This window comes from Vigna umbellata, chromosome 5 (genome assembly GCF_029865625.1).
Source record: "Vigna umbellata cultivar VRB3 chromosome 5, Vumbellata_1.0, whole genome shotgun sequence".
Classification (NCBI taxonomy): domain Eukaryota; kingdom Viridiplantae; phylum Streptophyta; class Magnoliopsida; order Fabales; family Fabaceae; genus Vigna; species Vigna umbellata.
The window spans coordinates 36,412,076-36,439,323 of NC_142169.1; the positions used below are offsets into that span (position 1 = coordinate 36,412,076).

Here is a 27,248-nt window from a genome sequence, read left to right on the forward strand (position 1 = left end):
ATAAATACTAACATTTTTGTTCGAATCCCAAGTTCTTTCATATTTATAATATAATGTGGAACTTAAATTTATATTTGAATTTCTAAATAAGTGAGTTTTTTTAGGAAATTTTTTATAGAAGATATCATATATGATCATCAACTAAATCGATCACCAAGACAAATAATTAGTCTTACCTTCAACCCAAAAACATTATAAGGCATTAATTAAGTTTATAGATATTCTTTCTTTTATAATACTTATTTTTCTTATTTCTATTTAAATTTATACTTGAATTTCTCCAACACAAACACACAATCTCACTAAATTGTCTAATAATCTAAAATACAATGGCTATATATGTTTTTAAGACAGAAAGACTCCCACAGCAACATCAAGAAAAGGCAAGTTGTTAACTCATGACTAAAATTTTCCAAATTATAAGGAGAAATTTTTTTTTCTGAATCAAGTGAAAGATTCTTTAAGACTAATCATGACATTAATAGCTCATATTTATTTAAAGTTAATCAATTGAATGTGAAAAAATCATTGTTTAATAATGATATAGAAGAAAAGGTTTACACCAAAGCGGAAGCACATGAAAATATTTTTATACGTTTCAATGGTTAAAAATCGTTCGTATGCAGTTAGAATATTGAGAAACAGTAATCAGTTATTGATAGGAGAAAGCTAAAAAAGTAATGAGAAATCGGAACTTTTAGAAACACTCAACTTCAAGTAAAGACGTACTCTTGGCGAAGCTCAATTTTTTTTTTCACACTTTTGACAGTCATAGTTTTGCAGCAACATGTCTCCTAAATGGGATGAAGTTATCCAATGAGACTCAAGGTCTGAACAATATTATAAAAAATAAAACATTATATATTATTTTTCATTCCCTTTTCAAAAACGTATTACAAGTCAATATATAGAACTTCTATATTTCTGTTAGACCCAACTTTACATGCCCATGAAAACCAAACGTTGCCTCTATTTCTTGCATTCTCCATTTCATTCATTGACTCTGCTAACACCTTTAGATCGTAAACTTTTTGCGAGAAGAGTAAACAATTGAGTGAGTGGGGTACAACCATAAACATTAAAAGCCACATGGGCTAATCACCCGTTTTAAAGCTTCAACAATTTATTATTCATTTGAGGGTGCAAGGGTGGTGAATAACTGAAAATAGAGGCGAATCCACCAAGAACATGGTAACATGGACTTACAACTAAAAATAAAATAACAAAACCAGAATACGCAAAAATACCCGTTCCTGTTCCGAACCAACATTTATAATTACAGAGTAATTTACAATTATAAAATCGAAAACTCTATGTTAGAGAAAAAAACACAGCAAAATAATCACGGTGAATTTCATTAGCCTGACTGTACACGTAACTTGTTGGCCACATGGAGCAAATGACTGATGTTTGTAGAAGGATAACTTTGCAGCAACTTGAGGTTAGAAGTGAAATCACCCGCCAGGAGGCGCCTACGGACGAGAATTAGCATTGCGCAGCATATTCTGAGGAGTGTTTCCTACACAGTATCGCAAGAGTTAATTTTCCTCTTTATTCTATTTTCACTGAATGAAAAATAATTACTAGATATTTTGAAAAGCAAGCTCCTCAGACGTCCTGACCAATCATTACCAGTTCCATGCAACAATATGATAACCAAAAGGAATTTATAGTTCCAATACTACAATTAAGGAAAGCACATGACTTGTAAGCTGTCACATACCCTAGTTTTCTCAAGCGAAACACAAAAGGAAGTAACTTCGACCTTGTTCTAATCATCTTTCCTTTAAGAAAAGATGCTATAAACTGCAGGTTACACTTGCAGGTTGGGGGTAAATAGAGCAAGCGTTATAAAGTATAGTAAACAAGAGAACTGTTCTTAATGATGCTTAATAAGTTTTTAATTAGGACATCTTCTGGATAGTTGCAGGTTTTCGGTTTAGTTTTCCAATATAAATTGCAAGACATCCGTGAAACTATTTACTTAGGCCGTAATTAGTTCCTATACAAGAAAAATAGTAAGTTATAGTTCCCATACAGATTTTGTTTGGCGGTTTATCATCTTTGGAAAATTTTCATAGCGGTTTTATATAATAAAAAGTTTTCGGCAGAGTCCACAACAGGGACCGCACTTAACTGGTATACAGGTTCTACGTAGTCAAAAGGATTTCTACAGAATTCTCAATAGGGACCACAACTTAACGTGTACACATGTATAAGGACTAAAACTTCTAGTTTTCCCATTTAGGGACTGAAATTCAAAAAAAATTATAAGGACTAAATGAATAGTTTAACCAAACATATATTCAACTAAAATAAAGGTAGTTTAATTTTTCACGTGATCACTCAAACCTTTTCTAACATCATATCTTGGGGGCAGTAGCTTCTCAGCTCCTTCCACTGGACAATAGATGGCAAAGGCCAATCAAAGCCATTTACCAAACAAAACCGAAATGCCTCCTCAATGAGAGCGTACATGTTATGATGCTGGCAACAACATGACTATAATGGGTAGCAGGATCCAGAGTATAAAATGATGATGCACAATGTGTTTCAAAACACACTGTTGCTATCATGAGTACAGAGGTCATATAGAATAAAAAGAACTCAACTGAATTTGAGACATTAAGATATGCATTGCTTGGCAAAAAGACAGCCAACATACAGAAGCACGTGAAGGAAGGCCTGCCGCAGCTTGCTGGGTACATTACCATCCAAAACTGTAATTGCATGCAATACCCATTGGTTGGCGTGAGGAAGGAGAGTTTACCGGTTACAGAAGGCGGAAGGCCGTGGCCAACCCCAAACATGCTATAGCCAAATGGCAGAAAGAAGGGTGGCTTCTATTTAATGATTTTTGTATGTAATAAGGTGTACATAATTACATATATAATGCTAAAAAAGCTTAAATTTCATGAAATATTCATAACAATCAATAAAGAGCCGCAAGTCTTACTGTATTGCATAAAACATAAGGAGTGGTTGACTAGTTGAGAGGAATGATGAATTGGAAAGAGCTTTTGCTTTCGGGGAGAGAGTGATTTGAGTAATAATTTTTGTATATAATAAGGTGTACATAATTACATACATAATGCTAAAAAAACTCAAAGTTCATGAAATATTCATAATAATCATTAAAGAGCGGTGAGTCTTAATGTATGTGTTGAAATAATTAGTAAATCTATGTAATCATTACATATAAGGTAGGGGGTTGTGTGTTAGATAATCTTGTACCTAGCTCTCTGTCTAAGTAGTCTAGGACAGTGTTTTGATGTTTAATCCTTCCATTGTATCAGTTTTTCATATATATAAATAAAGGACTATGAGAGAGATTCATTAAGCCCTAAAAACATATATTTTCTCTCTTATTTAAATCTTAAGTTGGTATCAGAGCAGTGCTCTGCCTGTTTGTCACCTTCGGCAATGTCATTGACAAAGTAATACTTCGGAGTTGGTGCCTTTTCCACTGGGAAAAAGGACAGTTTAATGTCAATGGGTGTATGCTATCAAAGTCGGCTCTATTGTACAAGTTGATAGACTCAAACTTCAGTTAGTTGTTGTGACATTTTTTCTCTGTGGGCCAAGATGACCATTGTTCATCTTTTCTTTGCAATGGCAGTCATTTGTCACTAGCCACTTCATAAATCAGATATCAAAAATGTCTTTCTCTATGGTGATCTTGAGAAGGAAATTTACATGGAACAACCTCCTGGGTTTGTTGCTTGGGGAGAGTTTGGTATGATATGCAAATTGCTTAGGAGATCTTGGATTGAGTTTATTTATTATAAGCTTGGTACATACAATTTGTATGATCTAGTTTAAAGAGGACTGTTGAAATAATTAGTAAATCAATGTAATCATTACATTTAAGGTAAGGAGTTGTGTGTTAGATAACCTCGGTACTAGCTCTCTGTCTAAGTAGTCTAAGATAATGCTTTAATGTTTAATCTTCCTATTGTATCATCTTTTCATATATATATATATATATATATATATATATATATATATATATATATATATATATATATATATAAATAGATGACTACGAGAGGGATTCACTAAACCCTCAAAAGATATATTCTCTTTTGTTTAAATCTTAAGTGTATGTATTGCATAAATCAAAGGGAGTTGTTGACTAGTTGAGGAATGATGAAATGGTAAGAGCTTTTGCTTTCAGGGAGAGAGTGATTCGAGAAGTATTGCGACTCATGTGGTTTCAGTTTACAATTTGAAAAATGAAAACTACAATAAATTGAGAACTAATTTATAAAACTGAAAAATAGTTTTAGGTTTTAAAAATTCCAAAACTTAAAACTGAAGCAAAACAAAACTGAAAACTAGTTCCCCCCTCCTGTTGCCCGTCTTTGGTGAATGGAATTTCCTGAGGGTTTTGGGGCAGTTGCGGTGTTTCCTTGTACTGTTTTCTCTGTCCAATGTGTTTTTGCGGCTTCTTATTGGGTTTTGTTTTATTTTCCTTTTTTCCTTCAACTATGTGACTTCGCTTGGAGGATAACTTAAAGCTAACCACTACTTTTTTTTTCATCATTGTTTATTCTCTTCAACATTATTAATGTAAAACTAGTCAAGAAGCGCAACCTACTATCTAAATAGGTCAATGCCTTTCCTTTTAATTAGCTACCTTAAAGTAACCCTGAAACTTAAAATCCAATATCATCTATTACCATTGACATCGCCAAGTGTGGCGGACCATGAGGTTAAATGTAAGTCCATTAATTTTATTGAGGGAAAAGCTTAGGGGAACCATTGGGTTAAATGTCAGACCATTAATTTTATTGAGGGAAAAGTTTAGGGAGTCCAATATAGTATAAGGAAAATAGAAGCAAAACTGTACCTGTGGACCCTCTGGATCACTTAAAATGACGTCCCAAATATGGAGGATGTCAAAAAAATTAAATTCCTGAGTCAAGAGGAGAGTAATCCACCTAAATGCATAGAATTGGGGATTGACCTGAAATTTAAATGTGAGATTTGTCATTTTTTCGATCAACTGCTCAATAACCAAATCAAACACGTACTTGAATCATCTGACAAATTGAAACTGAACATTATACCGACTAATTAAAGACTAAAAGTGACACTTAACTAGTAGATGAACACAAAAACTGTCAACCAAAAAGAAAAAAAAAAGGTCCAAAAAGAACAGGTGCAACATAGAACGCGTCACTGAATCAATGAAGCAGGCAGGAACACACTTACTAGATCATTTATTATTTATTAGTTATTTTATGAATAAAATATTGGAGAATAATGAAAACATTTTTTGAACAAATTTAATAAAACAGAAAAGAGATGATAGGACAATGTCTTCATCCCTCGCCCTTGTAATTATTTGCCAAACAAAATGAGTTAGCCACCATTGCTCTAAGGCGTTTCTTTTAGATAGATAGAGCACGTACTTAAATTGCCTCTTACCTGAGTAGTAACCTCAAGATGACGCCACAGTTCTTCATCGTGTTCTTTTAAAAGCTGGGACAATCTTGTAATAGTGGAACGGATTCCAACAATACTATTATCAAGTTGTTGACAAAAATTATCTTGGAACCCACTCAATAGCTCAACAAAACAAAAGAATGTGTCTGCTTCAGCAAAGGCCTGCATTTAGTTATTGGAAACAGCTGGGAAAATTCAAAATCACGAGTAAAATGAAACTACATAATCAATCACTGCTGTCTGAGCAACTTTTATTAAACAAAAACCTCTTATCAACATCCCCATGGCCATATTTTTTTTATAAAAAGGTTTCTCTCCAGAAATCATCATTGAGCTTTGAAATACATTGGCACCCCAAAGCTTCAACAATCATGTGCTTCTAGAGCAAGATGCATTAAAAAGAAAAAGAAAAGATACAAAATATTACAACCAACCATTGGGGTCAACACTAAACAGATGCAGCAATCAAGAAAACCTGGTAGCCCATACCGGTTCCTAAAAAGTTCCCGAGTAAAACAAGTGGGCAACCTACCATACCAAGCAAACTCTACCCTGGAATCCAAACCCGAATTACCAAGTCTATCATCACATTTATTTCCTTCTCTGTATATAAGAGAAACATGAAAATTAATAGCCTTAAACAAAGAAATCCCAATGGCCATTAATTATTTCACCTTTTCTCATTTTGTTTTATGTACATGAAAACATTGTATATAACAGATGGCAATATTTACTGTCCTAATTCCCTAAGTAAGCATTTCTCCATTTTCCATGTTTGCAAGGATGTACTCACAGCATTTTCCTCATCGGGGTCATTTTTGAACACATAGAAGAGAGGGGCCACTACTTCATTCATCCCTTGAACGTATCTTATACCTTGGTTCAACTTTGCAAAAATAATTAATATGTTCTTTAAAGCATCCTGAAAATTCCCCAAAAGTTGAAAGTCAAGAAAAAGGATTGAGTTACTCAATTTGTCTATATGAATTTCAAAATAAATAGAGGAACAACCTGATTAGATTTTGCCAATTGACAATCACCGGAGAAGAACTGTATATCTGGATGAGTACGTTTTACATCACGATCAATCTGCTCTATGAGCTCTGTGTCCTAGAAAAATGAAAAAAAATAAAAAGAGGAGTACAGGAGATTAGATTAAGTTTTGAGTAACAGTAGTCATGACACAGGAAGTAGCATAGAAGTTCATAAAAGATTAAAATATTGATAACGGAACGATCATTAGCAGTATTGGTACAGGTTCCGCTGTGTAAAACTAATTCCCCCCACAGACACAGTGGTAATGGTAGAACAGATTGTATATATAGAAGCAAACCAGAAATTTAGCACGCAATTGAGAATACTGTATCTGTAAGTGTAGAAAGTAACGAGAAGAATTGCAGTAAATGGCTTTGTAATTTTTAACCGTAAAGTAGGTGATATTTATGTGTAAATAAGACGTATAATTAGACTTGGGCAGAAAAAAATGCATAGATATTAGATTAGTACCTGGAAGAATTGATTCCATATGCTGGTCTTGCCAAGACTCAAAGGGTGATCCTCATGAGTGATTTGTGATCTAGAAAGCAAGATACGAGTCTCAGATTTTGCATCATCGATGTCATGAGCAGCGGAGTTGTAGATCCTCCTCGTGATTTCTGACTGACTAGGCACAGAAACATTCAGAAGTGTGTGGTTGGGACTCTAAGAAAGGAAATAATTGATGTAGGTGACGAACTTACAGGATTCATGAGGAGGTCGTCTTTGAATTGTCTGTACTGGGACCTCTTCTTGGCTAATTCAGAGGACCAAAGGGCACGATCGGACGGAAGATATCCAAGCAAAAGCTGAAAAGATAAAAAACAAAATAAATTGTAATCGTGTCTGTGTGTGTGAGATGACATTAAATTGGTAAAGAGAGGGTAGGTACCTTCCAGAGCGTAGGGCGTAAAGCAGGGGCGGCAGCACGAGGAATGCCTTGAGAAGCGACTCTCCTCAACTCGCGCATGTCTATCATCTTCCTAGATAACTAATCACAAACTAACTTAGTAACCAAAAAAAACTAAAAAAATCAATTAGTCCATGGATAAATGATTGGGAAAGCTAACCTCGGTCAACAGCTGAGCCTGAGAGGAGATGTCATCGGCGGCGGAGGATGCAGAAGCAGAAGAGTCGACGGACGAAGAAGAAGGAGAGGCATTGTGATTAGTTGGAGGATCTTCTCTGACAGAAACGGGGGGAGGGGGAGGAGGAGGAGGGGGAGGAGGAGGAGAGGGCGGGCTAAAGCGGTGGTGATCGGAGGGGGAGGACCACAGAGAACTGTTCATCCACTCCGGTACCTGTTTCTTCTTCTTCATCATTCTCCTTGTTTTACTTTCTATCTAGGGTTTCTCCGCTCAGGGTCAGGACTAGAATATATTAGATTTGCTTCCACTGCATAAAAAGAAATTGAAATTGGAATTGGAATTGGAATTCGGAATTGGAAGAGAAAATATTCAACTCAACGGCAACCAACATCGAGGCATGCATTTTCAATTTCGTATTTACACCTCTTCCTCTACTCTTCTCTGCTTGTATTGTATCTATACACATGGCCCCGCTACACTATGCCACCACAACACACTTCACCACATAACACAAACACAACACCATCTACACCGAATGCCTATTCCCTTCATGCCTATTCCTTCATGCCTATTCCCTTCATGCCTTACTGTAACAATTTCTTCATTTTCTTCTAAATCACCTTTTGGATTAAAACACTTCATCAACGCTTCCAAACTTAGCTCATTATTAACTACATATTATACACCAAATTCCACACTTGTAATCTCAATTCTTAATAAGTTATTTAATTGGTAACCAACCAATAATTAAAATAACACCAAATATTCCATGCTAACATTTTAACGAAAAATCCTTTGTAATTATCATAAAAATTCTTTACTTCATTCCATTAAACTCATTGTACAATTTACTACTATGAGAGTTTGTTTTAAACAAAAAAGGCCTATAAGTTATTTACTTCCTTGATATTTAATAGGAGACAACAAGATCATTTAACTCACAAACTATTTAAACCCCCCAAAAGCCCGTTATAACAACACAAACTGAAGTTATTCAAAATTTTGTTTTAAAGCAATGTCTTTTCCGTTAAAAGAATTCGGTTTTGCTGTGAAAATTCTGTGTCCACAATTTCAGTAAAGCTACGACCTGGAGAATGTTTTGAACAACTTGATGTCGTTACAACTCTGAATCAAAAGGCATAACCAGTCGGAAACGTCATTTGCATTCTTACTGAAATTCCGAGTTGGAAGAAAGCTTGAAGAAACCTTTGTTTGCACACCTTTCAAAATAGTAGTTTCTCTCCAATTTTTCAATGGGGAGTGCAAAAGGACTTTGCTTCAACTTTAAAATGTCTTCGGATATTCTCTTTTTTTTTCTTTCATCTTCTACTTAAAAGTGTGTCAATTTTATTTATCAACAGACTAATGTCTTTTTTTTCTGAACAGACTGTTCCACTAGTTTTCAGATCCTACAAACTTAGAGGTGATGCAATGTTTTTTCTTCGGTACACTGTTGAGAGCAAGTAATAACACAATGAAAACGGGCGAGTTATGCCTATAAGAAATACAACTGTAGTACGAAATTAACCGAGTATTCCATTTTTATGTTGTCAATCTGGATATACCTCACAGTATTCTGAAATTGATTAACATATGTAATAATCAACTTCAGTCAAGAATTTGTCACTGTAGCTTTCTAAATAAAATTTGTATGCGCCAAGGGTTAAGAATTTGTTACCCAGTGTATGAGTCTGGGGTGCATAATTTGTTTTTGCAAACCTCGCCAACCAGCTTACCAAAACCATATAAAGATCACCTTACAGCGAAGCGATAAATGAAGAAGCTCTATATGTTTGAACAATGAACCCTGGCAAACATATTGTCCCTACCAACCAAGAGAAAATAAGTCTTGCTCGCACCATAAAGAAGAAACACAATGTAAATGCAAATAAAACCGAGCGTAACTTTAATCTGTCGTAGTGTTATTTACAGTCCAGGAAAGAAGCTGGGGGAATAATACAGTTTCTAGTCAGAGTAACAGTAACCATATGCTACCTACATCTTCAAAACTAGTCTAATAGACAAAACCAATCTAATCACAGTGAAGATATCAGATATAATTTACAAGTCCGTAAATGTAAACATCAAAAAAACAATCTTCCGAAAACAAGAAACCTCTTCTTTGAAAACTACTTACAAATTTCAAAAACTCTTTCACATGTCCATAATAAAGAGAATAATCCAAATTAGTATTCTGCTTTACTAGCTTTGCACTGCCAGTACCTGCAACTGATCTAGAAAAACTTCCAAGCTCATTTCATCAGTAAATATAATATCTGATCCATCTGTGTAGGTTGAGTTTTGAGTAACAGATGGATTCAACTTGGCGAGAAGAAATCTAGCCTGGCTACTATGCTGATCACATCTTATAATCCTTGGCACTGGAACCCTGTCGGCCACCAATTGCTCTGCATCCAGTTCCGGGGCTTCCAACAGCTTTCTGAAGTTCTCATGATTGGGGTCCTTGTCATAACCCAGCTTCCTCCACTGAGCGATCTTGGACCCGTGATGAATCACCACATAGAAGAAAGAATCAAAGAGCAAGATAAAATCCGGAGAAACAGAACGAATATCCAGCAGTACTGGAACAGGTGGACCATCAAACGAATATTGGAAAAGCGTAGGTTGAATCATTATAAGCGATCCTACAACTCCCTCGCGGTTCAGCATGAGCCGGAAAAAAGCAGTCTCATCAGGAGTAGTGTTACAGACATCAATGAATTGAGATCGCCTCAAGTGAAACATAAACTGGGGATAGAGCGAAAAGTTGGAGGATAGGCGGAAGGAAGATGGGTCTTCTGGCACATAGTCCCCAAACTTAGAAGTAAAACGTATGAGCGTGTCATCCAGCCATCTAATAACATCACGGGGATGGCATTCCTGTGCACGTAGAATGGCAAGTCTTGCCATAACTGCAGCGGCGGCTTCTTGATCAAATCCAGCAGCAATATCAGCAGAATGGTTTGCAACCCATCGTCTAGCAGCAGTTGTCACTCTTTTCCGGCATTCCATGTTCCCCTGCCTGTACCGCGTGATAAACTGAATCAAAAATGCGGAGCCGGGTTGAATTCTTTGCCGCTGATTCACTTGGAAGAAAAAAGCAATGCAAGTTTTGTGAGTAAGAGTGTTTAACTTCCACAAAGAGGTGCCACCTTGTCCAACCTCAGCGTCACTCACCAAACTGTTCTTTCTATGCAGAGACACGCAAGGGCCAAGTGCTCCACAGATTTGGACATCTTTGGTGGTAACTATCTCAATAGTGGCATCAAAGTTCATCTTCAAATGGCCCTGGTTGTCAGACTTGAACATATGCCCGAGACATTTCTTGAACTGATCGGATTCGAAAGATTCGGAGAGAATCATGAATCCACCAGACTGCTCAACAGGTTGTCGAAGCTCGGCGGCCCCAACTTGGTCGAGCGAACAGGCAAAGAGATCAAGAATAACAGACGCATCAGATAGCCTCTTGGAGAGTTGGTTATAGAAAGAGCACGAGTTGGCGTGGTGTCTGGCTTGGTTGTTGAAGATGTGATGGTGGGTTCTGATGGGTTGGCGGAGATCAGAATCAACAACGATTCCGGGACCGATAGTGGCAGGTCCGGAGGTGAAGAGCATGATCCTGGAGCCTGTGGTGACAAGGCAAGACTCTAGAAGTCCGAGGGCGACGGAAATGGCAGTGCCGGTGCACCTTGGAGGGCGAGTGGCGGAGGTGGAGTAGAATGTGGAATGGATGTCTTCAATTGCAGAAGTGATGGAGAATTCACATTCGGAAAATGGCAACAGAAAATCCTGTTTTGGGGTGTGTCCGTGATGCAGCGGGTGGGGGCGGCCGATGTTGAGGAACTGGCGGATCTGAGGGAGAGATTAAGGAAGATTGAATAAAGTCAGTTGATGATCGAATGAAGTGGATTGAGTGTAAAAGAAAGCGGGGATTGAATCAGAAGAAGTAAGAATAATAAGAGTAGTAGAGTGAAATACCTGATTGGAGGAGAGATGGCGGCTGCCGTGAAAGAGGTGGAGGGAGGAACAGGGGGAAGAGGCGAGATGGTGGAGATAGACCATGGAATCGAAGGTGAGGAGAGCGACGAGGGCGTGATCGGGGAAGTGGTGGTGGAGGAGGAGGAGGAGGTCCTTCTTGAGGGAGAGCAGTTGGTCGTCGGGGGAGGAAAGATCGATGAGAAAGACGAAGGCGGGGGGAGGGGGAGGGGGAGAGGAGGAGGGGAGAGAAGGAGAGTACTCGACGGTGCTGTAGGTGGGGAAGAGTTCGGCAGGGAGGTTGGTGTCGGCGATGGGGCGGGGAAAGGGGTTGCGGAGGAAGCAGAAGGGGCAGTGCCAGATGCGGGACTGGTAGTCGAGGCGTGCGTAGGGGTTCAAAACGGCGGCGCATCCCGAACAGAGAAGAGGGTGGTATGGGAGGATAGGGACCTCACTCACCATCAATGGACTACACATTATGCTCAGAGGGATCACCAGATTCGTCCCCTCCGCCGCCCACGAATTCCACGTCCACCGGAGCCCTTCCACCGCCTCCAATTCCAGCAGGTCCATCTCTCTCACACACGCACACACTCGCTCTCTATTTCCCTTGCCCTTTGCACCCACCAAATTCCATTCCAACCTTCCTTTACCCTTCTACACCGAATTCCTCTTCTGCACCTTTTCAAAATTTGTTCAATTATATTCAGTGAAGAACTAATTTTGTTCTGATATAATAATCACAAAATTAATCATCAAATCATCTATACATATACTTATAAAGTTTATATTCATTCTTAATCTCTCAAATATATTCTCCAGCTAAGGTGAAAAAATGATAAGAGAAATAAGGTTAATCTTGTTCTTTTTGTAGAGTCCCTAAGAAATTCACACATTGATGCTACTTCCTATGGTTGATATTCCCACTACTTGCTTAGGTGATTTCAAATTAAATATTTCCAAGCCCTACTTTTATAATTGCATAATTTTTTTTTTTGTCTATTTTAGAAGTGATAATGTATTTCATAGATAATCACCATAATTAGAACAGGTAATATAAGAATCTTGAGTACGACGTATTAATACAAAATTCTAACAGTTTTTTTATTATTAATTTATATGTCTAACATTTCTATTATAATAAGTAGTGATGAAATATATTACAGTAGAAGAAGTACTAATTTCTAAAACATGTACACATTTTTTATCTATTTATAGAATTTGACTTTTTTAACCAAAAATAATTTATTAAACTGATTCTTTTACTGTTTTTTAGTCTAAATTTATGATTTTTAAAAATATAAAATAATATTAATTAAATAGATTAAGTTGTTTTTAAACCAATATTTATTAGTTGAATTTAATTGATTTAATGTGATTAAATAAGTTCAATTTTTTACCTTCAATTTTTAACCGTGGTCCCACCTACAGTAATCTAATATAGGCTATATTTAGTTTAGGAGTAGGAGAGACCCAGTAGATAATTATGTTTAAAAGTTAAAAGTTTAATTGTTGTCTTCATCCTCATTTTTATGATAGTGTTTATTTGGTCTTTACTTTTAAAAAAAATGTCAACTTAGTTCACACTTTGTGTAAGTGTAATGTGCATCAATTAAGTTTATTTCGTTAATTTTACATAAACGGTGTTAATTGTATGGTAACGTAGCAACACATTATGGTAACGCAACAACACATTATGGTAGCGTAACAAAATACATTTGAAAGGAGTAAAGTTGTTTAAATTTACTCAGCAACGATGTTCTTGATAGTTGTATACAAAGGAGAAACTTATACATAATTGCCCTAAATGAAATATGAACCCCAAGTAAAGTTTGGAGCTTTAGGGTTTGGAGGTTACTATTTTGTGTTGCGAGTTGCATGGTGGGTCTTGGTTCACAAAATGTTCTTCCCTCCTTGCAAGTTGGTTGACAAAGTCTTATTCTTCTTTCATTGGGAGTTCGTTGAAGAAGTGTAGTCTACTCTCTGGTTTGGAGTTGCTTCACGAAGTCTTGTTCTGTCCTTGCACGTTGACTTAGGAAGTGGCAATGTCATAGAATTAGTGTTGTTCGTCTTGTTCATGGGGGACCTCTCGTGGTGGTTCATCTAGAGGATTGGTTGGAACACAAATATGTCATTGTAGAGAGAGTGTTGTCTTGAGAGTGGCAAAAATTGTTACACGAGGGGAAACAATTTTAGGGTTGCCTTAATTACAAGGTTTGATGTGTGATTTTACTTTTTCATTTGTGGTAAATTTATTTGGTAGTTAATGAAATGTTTGTTATGGTTAAACTTTTTGAACAGTAGAGTCAAAATGAATGATTTAAATGATGCAAATCTTTTAAGTGGCACAATGAAGATAATGTGGATGAACGGGATACTGCTATTGCTAAGCGAAGGAGAAATATTACTAGTCTGGAAAAATCAGTTATGATTTCTCATAAATGAGAGAAGTTGTTAATGTGGATGTTATGTTTTATGGGGTTGATTAACACCATCATTTTTGTATTTTGTTTAAAATTCCATGAAATGTTGTATTAGTAACATGTCATTACTAAGTTCGATATATCTGATGTTGTAATGTGATGTTATTAAATGAATCAAAAATATGAAATTATGCTTTGAATATACAATATGCAATATAAATGATATTTATGATATAAGTGATATTTTGCTTTAAATCAGATTCAATATACAATAAAATCATAAATTCTCCTTTTAATAAAAGTGATATTCATTTCAATATACATTGAAATCATGCTTTAAATGTGCATGATATTCATGTCAATATACATTCAACAAAGAACATTGTTCTTCAATAGAAAACACAAAATAATATAAAAAGGTCTTAACCAAAATAAAGACAAAACAATATAATAAGTTCATAACCAAAATAAAGTACATAATACATATTGAAGTTTCAATTTATATGGCTTCCAAATAGGCACCAATATGCACATTAATAACGTTTCATGACTTCTAAACTACTGTTGGAGTTGGCTGACTTTGTTGGGGTTCTTAAAGCTGACATTGAGTAATCTGACTTGATTGACATGGAGTTGGGTTTGTTTTAGTTGGTCGGTGTTATGTTTGAGTTGCTTGTGGGCAACTAGTTATTTTATGTCCAAGTTGTCTACATATCTTACACCTCTTACGAGTTCCACCTTGTCTTAGTTGTGTTTCATCCTTCTTTAGCTATCAAGACTCTAGTCTTTTTTTCTTTTTTGGTCTTCCAGAAAAAACCCTTTTAAGTGGAGGCAAAACATCAGGATTTGTAGTCATTTGCCATAGATGATGACCGTTTACAGGATATATCACTGTAATGTATGTTTCTTCACAGGTTGACCTCGTAAATTAATGTGAGATGTAGTCTTCTCCATTAATGTTTAAAAATGTCATGACAGTTAGTGCGTGACAACATGATATTCTCGTTATAGTCCATTTTCCGCAACTACATTCTAGTTTATCTATATATATATATATATATATATATATAATATAAAAAGTTGACAGGTCAGTCTCTAGTCCACTAATTAGTCTTTTTGCGTCAAGATTTTGACCTAATTTTTTGATTACAAGTAATGTATTTTGTTATCGAACGACCCAGAACCTAGACAAAATAAATTGAAATGACTTGTTTGTGTGACTCCTATCATAAAACTTCCATAAAATAATATATATTATTTTTAAAAATGATAATAAGACCATATTTATTAACAATTAGTAAAACACGCGTATGTATTATTTTTTTCATAGACAACAAAAATTAATAAAATTATAATTGTAAAAGTGAATATAAATAATTTTATAATTTTATTGTAAATACCTTTTTTATTTACTTTGTAAGTATTTTTTTAATTATAGATAATTATTTTAGTTTAAAAAATAAATAATTTCAAAAATATTCAAACGAAAAGAAAAAATAAAATTTGAAAAATAACCATTTAAATAATAAATTGACAAAATAGTTATTTTAATTTTTAAAAGAATTACTTAAGAAAAAGAAAAATAAACGGATGAGTCTTTCTATATGTTAACATTTTTTTATAATGTTTTTATATCTTTTGTTTAAAAGTAGTTATTGAGTGATTATTACTTGTACTACACTTTTTTTTAAGGATGTGACTGTTATACTAATTTTCGATTTTTTTCCCTGTATTTATATATTAATGATATTCATTTTTTCAGATAATAAAAAATAATAAAATTATTATAATTGTGAAAATAAATTATAGATAATTTATATTTATTTTGTGAGTATATTTTTTATTATAGATAATTATTTTAATATTAAAAAATGCTTAAATTTAAAAAATGCTTATTCAAATAATAAAATTGATAAAAAATTATATATGCTAAAAGAAAAAATTCTTTTTTTAATACTAGAAATTTAGTGTATGTGTATCTATTTATTTTTTCAAAACTAAAGACTTATTAGAAACCAAGAATACCACAAGTTTAATCTTCTACGTTAACAAATCATTCGCATATCACCAATACATTAAATTAACAATTTCACACGTCAATCAAGTCAACAAATGCAACATACCAATTCAATAATCAAATTAGAGAATATCCAACAATCAAATTAGATCATAGGCATAAAATGTGTAAATATTAAGACTAGTTTTCTTTATCTTCTGGTTAAACATTTTCTTTATTAAGTTGCTCCTTATTACTCAATTTCTCATGAGATTATCTAATTATAATATTAATGTTGTGTTTATTTGAGTTGATTTATTGTAGTTGAAAAAAAGAAATGCAGGTATCTTATAACTCAATTTCTTATGAGATTATCTAATTATAATATTAATGTTGTGTTTATTTGAGTTGATTTATTGTAGTTGAAAAAAGAAATGCAGGTATCAATGTTGTTTGGATGAGGTGATTTGCACTGATTTTGGAAGACTAATTTTTTAGATTGAGTTTCGACGGATCCTTACACGAATAATGCAGAGAATAAAGGAGAAAGTCACGTCAACACATTTTAAATTACAAGAATATCTATCTCTTTTACACTATGCTCTTTTTACCTTTTTACTTTTCCAGAGTACCTTTTTTCTTTTTGACTGTCCAAGCTTGCATTTAATAAACCCTCCAAAAATAATTTGATTAATTAAAACATAAATATAAAAAAATTAAACCACACAAAATTGAAGATTGGACCAAAACTTTTTATTTTCCAAAAAAGCCTTGAATTTTTTATAGTCTTTTTTTTTAAAAGACAACATTATAATTTAACCATGTTTCGATATGTGAGTCCATTGTTTCCTTTTCAATGAGCAATTGTTCACTTCCTATATTCAAATTCAATTCTTATTTTTTAATATCGATGGGACTTGTCAAGATTTTTAGATGTCAAAGTTAGTTTGCTTCTAAAAGTCAAGTTGACATTGTAGTCATAAGTGTTCATAACGTGAAAAAAAACAAAAAAAACTCTCAATGTGACTATTGAGAAGGATTCAACTAAAAAAATCGATGTCGATTTTTCGAATGAAGAGGATGAGTTGAATCTTTCAGTTGTCCCGGGTTATGACGAAGTACTTTATGAGGTTCGTGACTATATGACTCATATTGTCTTTGGGACAAACCGTTATTTTACGAGACTCCCTAGTCCAATAAAAGGGAAACAAGGGAAGGACGGTCTCATCATGAAAATCTGTTCGATCGGACTCTCTTATTGTAATCTTAAAATATCTGGTCTTAAACCCTTTAAAAGAATCCCAAAAGAGTTTAAATAACCACTTATTCCCCACGGAGGTCAACAACACCCATCCTCGCTTGGCGAGCGGCCAGACGTGGTTGTAATGCTAGAAAACAGGAATTGTTGGAGTTATCCCCAAGGCGGAGCAAATTATCACGAAGGCTTGTATGCATGCCCATCCATTCGAATGGAGATGGGTGGGGGTAATGTTGAGTTCGCGCAGTACGTCCCACTGAAATTGGTGAAGGGCACTCGAACATACATTTGGGAAAAAAGGTAAGTATAAACGAAGAAGAAATCTTCGGTACTTGACCCCTTCCCTTGGTATACCCGTTTGCTCTTTTTGCAATCACCGAGTCTAATCAAACGTGGGTGCTCAATACACTGCACCACGTGCGAACGGTCAGCCCACCACTCCAGGTCCCTTTTGCGAAGGAAGCATGACGTGTAAAGACCGACCTCATGCGTCGCCCACCCATAGCCACCAATCACTGGGAAATCGCCAGCAGGAGCAACCTCCTCATCATAAATATCAACATTGTTGGTGTAAAGGTCGATGGTTACCCCGTTGATAGTCGTCTCGCCATATGTAGGAGGGGATTAAGGCCCTGAGCTACTTTCTCGTTCGGATCCCCCCGATATACGAAGATGACACAGAGCTTGGAGATGAAGGTCGACCACCCGAGCCCGCTGGATCCCCGCCACCTTTACCCGATGACTCCGCAGACGAGAAAATGGTGCACAGTGCTCATTATTATTAACTGAATAAAAAAAATGCGAAAAGGAAGTCGGACGGTAGGCAGAGCGAGAAGAAGGAGAATAGTGAAAGTGACAGAATACCCACCACCCTATTTATAGGAAAGATTTTCATAACCGCCATCGCTTCGCCACCGTTAAAGACAAACATGATCAACGACCCAGATCACGCGACCTTTCCACTGCCCAAGAGCGACGCGCTACGCACGCGCGACACGTGTCTTCCCGCCAATTTCCCTATTCAAAATTCGTCTAATGGTCCTTCTCCATTAGAGCCGACTACACCAATAGAGGCCCAAATAACAAATCCCCACATCAACTAGCGTTGTCTAGGGCTTGGGGGCTGTGTACCGTAAGGCCGGACAGTCTTGGAACATGTGAAGTAGCCTGCAGGTCCAAAGGTCATAAGATACCGACCAGACAGGACCGGGCCAGACGACACAACGTGATAATTAACTCTCCCAGATTAAAGATTAAGGTTAGTACTCATTAAAGGTAATGGGCCGAGATTGGGCCAAGATTAAGGTCTCACTAAACTCAAGCCCATCTCAAAAACTATAAATAAAGGTTAAAAGTAAGATATAGGTGATTGCATTTACTGTGCATTAAATGCTATTGCTCTGACTACCAGATTATTTACTGACTTAAGCATCAAAGAACCTTTAAGATGTACCCCTCCAAATGATTGGAATGAAGACGAAGACAGGACAAGGATACGGCTACGCGAACGACTGAGAAGAGAAAATTGTGGAGGTGTTAGAAGTTACTTGACTCTCTATCCCGAAACAATTATATTTTTTAAACCATGCTTTCAAAAGATGTTTTTGAATTTTTTCATATCGTGCATGCAAACATGTTTTTAGATTTTTATTTGCTTTTATAGGAATCTATTTACATAAATATTACGTTAATATTTTTATAGAATGGAATAAGAGTGTATATTTAATACACCGAACCGGTCTGTGCATGAAAGGTGTGACTGTTTTTTATTTCACAATGAAGATATATTCAAACTTTAAAAGCTTTAGAAGCAGAAAAAGAGAATTAAATAAGAAAAATAGTTTATTTGGGGCATTAAAAACGTTTCCCATTTTGTAATGGCAATACATAAAAGTGTTAGTACACAAGGAGTAAGGCACGAGGCGTGAAATGATTGATTCTGGGCTTTGTTTTCTGAGTATTTAAGCATAGGTATATGAAGTGAGTGATTGCACTTACTTGAGTACTGAAATGGGTTATTGGGTTAGATTGTGTTTGTCAGTGTTGTACTTCTCACTAATTTCACTAAGTTCAGCGATTGTTGATGCTGACAATGATGACTATGAAGTTCCCATCCCAAGCACTCTGGATGGACCCTTCAAGCCTGTCACCGTTCCTCTTGATCAGACCTTCCGAGGAAACGCCATGGATTTGCCACACACCGATCCTCTGCTTCAAACAACCGCTCAAGGCTTCCAACCACAGCAGATATCTCTCTCCCTCTCCTCTTCTCATCACTCTGTTTACATTTCTTGGATTACAGGTACCACTCCCCAAGGAATTCATATCAATCCATCTGTCACTTTTCTTGTTTTTTTCCTTCCTTCCTCCCCGTGACCCTTTTACTTTTATATCGATTAACCAATGCCTGTTCTTTTGCTACACCAACCACACTCACTCTCTACCTCCTCACCTTTTTCCTCACTCCATTATTAACAAAACTTTGTTTTCAGGGGAATTCCAAATTGGGGACAACATAGAACCCTTAGATCCTAACAGTGTTGCGAGCGTAGTTCGATATGGAAGGTTCCGAAGGTCCACGAGTCACCGAGCCAAGGGTTATTCCCACGTTTACAGTCAACTTTATCCTTTTGAAGGTCTTCAGAACTACACCTCTGGTATCATACATCACGTTCGTCTCACAGGTACAACAGTTTCTGCAAGCTTCCCTTCTAAATTCTTACTAACCCACATGCATTTATGGTTTGAACGAATGAAATGAAGTGAATTAAGTTTAGAATTGTGTTGTATTTTCTGCAGGTCTGAGACCCAACACACTCTATCAATATGAATGCGGAGATCCTTCTTTGTCAGCAATGAGTGATGTTCATTACTTCAGGACTATGCCAGTTTCTGGCCCCAAGAGCTACCCTAACAGAATAGCAGTGGTTGGAGACCTGGGTCTTACGTACAATACCACATCCACTTTTGACCACATCACCAGTAACCATCCCGATCTTATTTTGTTGGTTGGAGATGTTACTTATGCCGATCTTTATCTAACTAATGGTACTGGGGCAGGCTGCTATTCTTGCGCATTTCCTGACACTCCCATCCATGAAACGTATCAACCTCGTTGGGATTACTGGGGAAGGTCACTTTCACTTTCTTCTTTACCAACCTTTTTCTCATCATTCTTCTCGTCTTCCACTTGGACTACCTTATCTTCGTTTTGGTTACAACTCAACTTCCTTGTTCATTCAGGTACATGCAGCCTCTGATTTCTAGTGTCCCTATAATGGTAATAGAAGGGGATCATGACATAGAACCACAAGCTGGAAACCAGACATTTGTTGCTTATAGTTCTCGATTTGCTTTCCCATCAGAAGAGAGTGGATCATCATCCACCTTATATTATTCTTTCAAAGCTGGAGGGATACATTTTATAATGCTCGGCTCCTACACATCGCATGACAAATCAGGTAAACTCTTGCTTCATCTTTTTCCTTTACTATCTTCCACATGATCCGCATTCTTCGTGTTACTAGCATGGTTTTGACTTCACAAACCATTGCTGTTTACTTACATTTGTGTTACTCACAACTAGTGTCATCCGCTCTGTTATTGCAGGGGACCAGTACAAGTGGCTGGAGAGGGACTTGGCTTCTGTTGACAGGGAAGTAACTCCGTGGTTGGTAGCCACATGGCATGCACCTTGGTACAGCACCTACAAGGCACATTATAGAGAAGCAGAGTGTATGAGGGTAGAGATGGAAGACTTGCTATATAAATATGGCGTTGACATTGTCTTCAATGGACATGTAAGTGTATTATTTTACTCCACGTGAAATATCATCTATAATATTAATCGTGATCTCTATGGATGAAACAAACATTACTGAATTAAGAACTTTGTGTGAAAGGATATTTGTTGTTTTGCCTATCATTGTCCGTAATCACATGTAGATAAATTAAGAAGTGTTTAATAAACGCATAAACAATTGCATTTTTGTTAAGTTATGGTTTGTGCTTGCAAAATTCTTAACAGGTTAATGCGTATGAGAGAACAAACCGGGTATACAACTACACATTGGATCCTTGTGGACCTGTTTATATCACGGTTGGTGATGGTGGTAACAGGGAAAAGATGGCAACCACACATGCTGATGAACCTGGAGAGTGTCCAGAACCATCAACTACACCAGATGACTTTCTGGGTGGCTTCTGCGCCTTTAATTTCACATCCGGCCCAGCGGCAGGTAACTTCTGCTGGGATCGACAGCCTGATTACAGTGCTTTCAGAGAAAGTAGCTTTGGTCATGGCATTTTGGAGGTATACCTCATCTTTCTTTCACCACTCTTCACACCTTTTTTATGGACAGAAATTGTTAAGACAGTGTTGATTCCTTCATGCTACAAGTTCAATAGTTATTGCATTCATATTAGAGCAACATGCCAACAGAAAACACGAATTGAGTAGGGCTTCAAACTAACTTGTAACGTCTTATATATGCAGGTGAAAAATGAAACGCATGCACTGTGGATTTGGCATCGCAATCAAGACTTTTATGATAGTGCCGGAGACGAGATTTACATCGTTAGGCAACCTCAAAACTGCCCACCGTTCAAGCCAGCTACATGATGTAATGTATTCAATCCTTTTAAAGACAAGTAACCCTTGAAATGCTTTACCCTCAATTTGTTATCTAACATGTAAGCTATACACAATTACGAAGCCATCGTAAGAAAGCACGTTTAAACGGTTATGATTGTCTGAGAAACGGATGATTGACTAAAATTAAACCTCTAGAAATGATATATTCAATCTCAATACAAGACTGGGTCTTCTAACTTCCGACATGAGAATGAAAACAATGGATATGACTAACACAATGTACACGTAGTTGCATCACTACACTACAAAAAAAGTGTCTCCTAGAAACAGAATGAGAAGAAAGAGTAAAAAAGATGAGGATATTGTGTTTGAAGTTGGGGTAGAATTTTGAGGGATTTGAGGGTTCACTCCTGCAACATCCCCGCCTTGGATTGGAGTAGTTGTTGTTGAGGAAGGTGTTGGCACTGTTGTATTTGTAACTTCAGCAGTACTAGACATTATTAATTATAAGATATGAAATCGAGTGAGTAAGCAATTATGAAGCATTCTACATCAAATAATCACATGCGTTAAATAATCACACCTCTTTTCAATTTCTTTTACGAAGCTTTCTTTCTCGCCAGACAAGAAAAAGATATGCAGCCCGTACTAACACGTTTTCTCTTGTTTGATTGAAGAGAAAATAATTAATTTCAAAATGAACTTCAAATTATCTCTCTCCTCCCCTTCCCCTGGCTCTCTTCAGTTCAACATTTTTTCTTTTTATTGTGCAATCTTGAAAACTCTCCAATTCAAGAGTTATCCTAATAAAAACTATACAGTGATACTCATGACATTTTCCATAACCCATGGAAGCGTAGAAGAAACCATGGGGTTTTGGGTGTAAGAAGAAAGAGCCTCTGCAGTTTGACCTTTCAACTGTATTTGCGTCCATTTCATTTTATCATAACGAAAAAAAGTTAGAAAAATATTTATTTAACAATTTTTTTGACAACCTTTTTAACGAGGTAGTTTGTGATTGGTGACGTATAATCTATTATAAAAAAAAATTGTTAAAAAATATCGTTAACCCAAAAAATTATTCTTAACAGGTCATCAATGTGACAGACATATCCTCGCATAAGTTAATAAAAAGAATTAATTTTTAATGTAAATATTAAAATAGATATAACAAATAATTTTTATAATTTAATTATTAGTATCTTTTTATTGTAAATAGTTAACTAAAATTTAAAAATAATTATAAAATTTAAAAGATTATATAATAAAATAATTTATATTAAAAAAAGTAAAATTAATAAAAAAAGGGTACATAAAAAATTATTATAAAAGAATTACAAAAATTATTTTTTTATTAATAGGTATAGATAGTTTTTACTAAAATAAAAATAAAAAATCTTTATAAATTTATCGTAGATAATTATTATGTAGGTAATTGTTTTTATTATAAGTAATTACTTAAATTTTAAAAATAGAAATCTAAACGATAAAATACCAAAAGAGTAATAAAAATAAATTTTTTTATTAATGCTATAATATTAGTTATTTGAGTTTAAAGGATCATAACCTAAAATGATGAAACGGGAATAAAAATTGTGTGAAAGTTATAGATTTTGCCGTGTATATTTTATTAAGACTAATATACTAATAAATTTATTATTGATAGTAACTTATATTTTACAAATAAAATTAATTTTCTTCAAAAGTTACTTATATAAAATGTTTCAGTTCAAGAGCGTTGCATTGTTTTGGTTTTTTTTCCCGAAAGAGATAGGGTCCTCAACCATTTATTTTGTTATTTCCTTTCATTTCAATTACATCTGATATTTCAATTGTACTTTTTCATATTTATTTTTTTTCGTTAACTTTGAAAATGTTAATCTAGTCTTATATAAAAATTTGAACACTTTACATTCAAATATTTGAAAATTACACATTATTTGATATATTTTGAAAAAGAAATCATATTATTGGTTCAATGTAATATAATCCAATATTACATATAGATATATAGTATTATTTTTGTTATATAACTCTTTAATGACGATTAAATACTTATTAGTTACAATTTTAATCTATAAATTAATTTTTAAAAAGTAGTAGTTAAACTCTAATATTAATGGAATGAATTTTTTTTAGATAATTAACTCATTAAAAAATAAATTTAAATAAATAATAATTTAAAACAATAAAAAAATTATTTTAATTTAAAATATAATTAAATTTAAATAACATATATTTAATAGGTAAAATTTAAAATGTAATGATTTAAACTTAAAACATGTTTATTTAAAAAGTAAACACAAAAAAGGATAACTTTTTTTACATATAGATATAGATGAAGTAAAGATGCCTAGTTAGATAGTTAAATTGAAAAAAAGTTTATTGGTGTAATTTTAAAAAAAAATATTATTTAAGTAAAAAGTTTTACCAAATTTCAATCAATTAGATATTTACACTAAATCTAGGTTCAGAATTTAGTCATTAGGACTTTAATTAATTTTTCGTGTAAATTTTGGTCATTAAGACCTTTATTGTGACTTACAAAATAAAATAATTATCGTTTCACTAAATTATCTTTATACAGGAGTCATGATAAAAAAACGTGTTTTCAAAACATAAAAAAAATATTTTACTTTTATAATTCAATATCTTATTTAAAATTCACGATCTTTAGTTTTTATCTAATCCAGAATTTTATTTCACATAATTAGAAGGTCTTAGATGTTAATGACTCCTGCAGTGAAAAATAGAAGATACATACGGAAAGGAATGGAAAATAAATAAATATTTTTTTCTTATTTAAATCTAATGGAAGAGAAACACAATATGAAAATACTCTTTAAGCAGTAAAAATATAACTGTTATCTAATTTTTCTTTAACATCAAATTATTTAGAATTTATATGATAAAAAATTAAACAAAAAGATATCTCTCGCGAATTTATTTTGAACAAAAATGCATGATAATATCATAGTACTGATATGGAGATTGAATTAAGGGATTTAATCTTTAATTTGAGGGTGTTTTGGCCAATGCTCTGAGCCCTGTATTTGCTGAAGAGGATGAAAATGAACTGTTGGATTGCGTGGAATAATGAGACAAATTAGTTGAGAAGCACGAGAAAACACAACGTACAGTCACAGAGACATCTGACCTCACCTCAGTCACGCATGCGTCTCGGTTCTCTCACACGCACAAATTCTCTCCGCCTGCACGTGAATTCAGACCTTTCCCGCTTCTTTCCCACTCATCAACCAATTTTCACTTTTAATCTTATCCATAATTTTTATTACTCTTGATTAATTTAGCTAGTTCGTTCGTCGGTGTGATTGATTACTTAACTAAAGATTAATTAAGATGACATACCTGGCGGTTGGAGTTTTGATTGCAGAGGACGGGTACATGCAAGATCCATAGCCTGTGTAAACATAAACAGTGAATGAGAAATTGGAAAAGATCGTTATAAACGACATGGTATAGTACAGAAGAGCACGCACTGGGATCTGTTTGGGCGATGGTGGAAGCGCCATCGAAGAGGCAGGCGTTAGAAGCTCTTCCGTTTCGTTGGTAAAAGCTGTTGAAGGCGTAGGAAGCGTGAGCTTGAAGGGTGTTGGGAGAGAAGCAAAGGCGGTTGGGCTGAATGGGAGCGCAATCGGCTCCGCCATCTCCACATGCAGAGTCCAATGCTCTCTGCAGTACTTCCTCGCTCACTCCAATCTTTGCCACGCACCAACTCCCTCCTCCCACCATCTCCATTACCATTGCCGTTACTGTAACCGTAACTGCCACCACCACTCCCATTCCCGTTGCTTTACTACTTCAGAAGTAAAGGATCACCACACTTCAATCGCACACTGCACAAAATGTACTACACACGCAGAAAGAGAAAGAGAAATAAATAACTAGCGAGGGACAGGTTACACAGGGGGCTCCATTTTCTCATTTTCTCATATTAATATTTAGTTCACAAAAAAATGTCTTTTCAATTCCATATTAACATTTTGTTAAAATAATTTATTCTAAAATTTTAATTAAATCTCCTTAGTTTCAATTAAATTTTTACTTTTTTTAAGGGAATATAATTTAGTCCCAATGTTAACTCACTTTACATGTGTGTTTTTAATGATTTTTTTTATTCTTTTTAAATTTTAAAAAAAATCATCAGGTGTTAAAGAAAGCATCTGCGATGTCATAGTAATAGTGCGTGTGGCGAATCTAATTCCCAAGTTAGTAAGGACAAGTGGTGAATTTGTGCACTGTCAATTATATATAAATTTATCCTAAAACAGTAATCAACTTGTTTAAATACGTAAGATTAGGAGAGTTAGAATAAAACATTTCAGATATTTAATAATAATTTTAACAAAAATACAACAATATAAGATTAGGAGAGGTAGACTACAAAATTTCAGATATTTAATAATAATTTTAACAAAAATACAACAATGTTACGTGTCATTGTTGTATCAAATATTATGTGAAAAATCTTAATCTAATTTATATATATTATTTTGATTCAATTTAGTTTTAATTAAAAAAACAATTTTGTTTGTCTACAAATTGAGATTAAATTTAATTTTTATATAAAAATTATAATGAATTTTGTTATTAAATATTTTAACAAGATTAAATTTATTTAAATTTATATTTTATATTTATTTTTTTTTTTAATTTATATTTTATATTTTATATTTAATTTTTTTTAAATCTTAAATATATTTGTATTGATATTTTTATTACATCATACTTCAATATTGTTTATTATTTGAATTTATATTTCAAATAATTGTATAAAAATTATAAACTTTTATATTTCAAATATTTGTATAGATTTTTAAGCAATTATAAATAAACTGTATAAAAACTTAGAAAATGATATTTTAGAATTAATAGTGGTTTAAAAATAACAGGATTCCATTATTTTAATATTAAAATGATAAGTATAAATAGTTTTGTTAAAAACAAACTTCATTATTTTAAAACGCACAATATCTCTTGCAACCACTTTTTTAGAGTTATATAACTTTTATTATCTTTTTCTCATTTTTTGTTTTAGGATTGATTCTTGCGGCAAATTCTTCAATTTGGACCAATCAATTTCTCGGTTTGGTAAGTTGAGTTTCATCTCTTTTCTTGGTCTATTTCTTTTTGTTACATGTGTGTCTTCTTATGCTTGCATGCATCCTTTTAATCTTTTATATGTATCTTTGTTGATTAGTGATCATAACGGTATGTCTTATTGTCTTTGTGATATTTCTATGCATAGATAAAGTATCCTGTGACACTATAGTTGTTTTGGTTATCTATGAGTTGTTTGAGCATTTTTTCACAAGTAAGACAAGTTAGTTTATTGTTATTATTATTGGCTATATGTTGAAATTTACATTGCACGTGGATGATGTGACAAATTTGATTTATAAATTAT

At 34.4% G+C, this 27,248-nt stretch overlaps 3 protein-coding genes across 7 annotated transcripts; 1 reads left to right on the forward strand and 2 right to left on the reverse strand.

The window, feature by feature from the left end:
* Positions 1-1,055: 1,055 nt before the first annotated feature.
* LOC124846529 (uncharacterized) lies at positions 1,056-12,343 on the reverse strand. Of its 4 annotated transcripts, none has more exons than XM_047323821.2 (10): positions 9,253-9,393; positions 7,557-7,881; positions 7,379-7,477; positions 7,191-7,295; positions 6,958-7,110; positions 6,463-6,561; positions 6,245-6,373; positions 5,434-5,613; positions 4,853-4,969; positions 1,056-1,519 (listed from the first exon to the last, which is right to left on the reverse strand). In XM_047323821.2, the coding sequence occupies exons 2-10, from the start codon at positions 7,806-7,808 to the stop codon at positions 1,358-1,360; spliced, it is 1,296 nt and encodes a 431-aa protein (XP_047179777.1). In that variant the 5' UTR covers positions 7,809-7,881; positions 9,253-9,393; the 3' UTR covers positions 1,056-1,357. The 4 variants fall into 4 exon arrangements, 3 of the variants coding, with proteins under 3 accessions (XP_047179777.1, XP_047179770.1, XP_047179762.1); XM_047323814.2 differs by lacking the exon at positions 9,253-9,393 and adding an exon at positions 7,998-8,249; XM_047323806.2 differs by lacking the exon at positions 9,253-9,393 and adding an exon at positions 7,964-8,249.
* Positions 12,344-19,072: 6,729 nt separating this feature from the next.
* Positions 19,073-21,860, forward strand: LOC124846557 (purple acid phosphatase 15-like). 2 transcript variants are annotated; one of them, XM_047323845.2, is made up of 8 exons: positions 19,073-19,528; positions 19,719-19,910; positions 20,026-20,208; positions 20,287-20,359; positions 20,470-20,687; positions 20,836-21,026; positions 21,254-21,538; positions 21,722-21,860. In XM_047323845.2, exons 1-8 carry the CDS (start codon positions 19,237-19,239, stop codon positions 21,845-21,847), a joined length of 1,560 nt encoding a protein of 519 aa, XP_047179801.2. In that variant the 5' UTR covers positions 19,073-19,236; the 3' UTR covers positions 21,848-21,860. The 2 variants fall into 2 exon arrangements, with proteins under 2 accessions (XP_047179801.2, XP_047179793.2); XM_047323837.2 differs by having other exon boundaries at positions 20,026-20,359.
* A 114-nt stretch (positions 21,861-21,974) lies between these two features.
* LOC124846577 (uncharacterized) lies at positions 21,975-25,738 on the reverse strand. Its single transcript, XM_047323863.2, has 3 exons — positions 25,321-25,738; positions 25,190-25,241; positions 21,975-22,310 (listed from the first exon to the last, which is right to left on the reverse strand). The coding sequence occupies exons 1-3, from the start codon at positions 25,622-25,624 to the stop codon at positions 22,118-22,120; spliced, it is 549 nt and encodes a 182-aa protein (XP_047179819.1). The 5' UTR covers positions 25,625-25,738; the 3' UTR covers positions 21,975-22,117.
* Between the last annotated feature and the right edge of the window lie 1,510 nt (positions 25,739-27,248).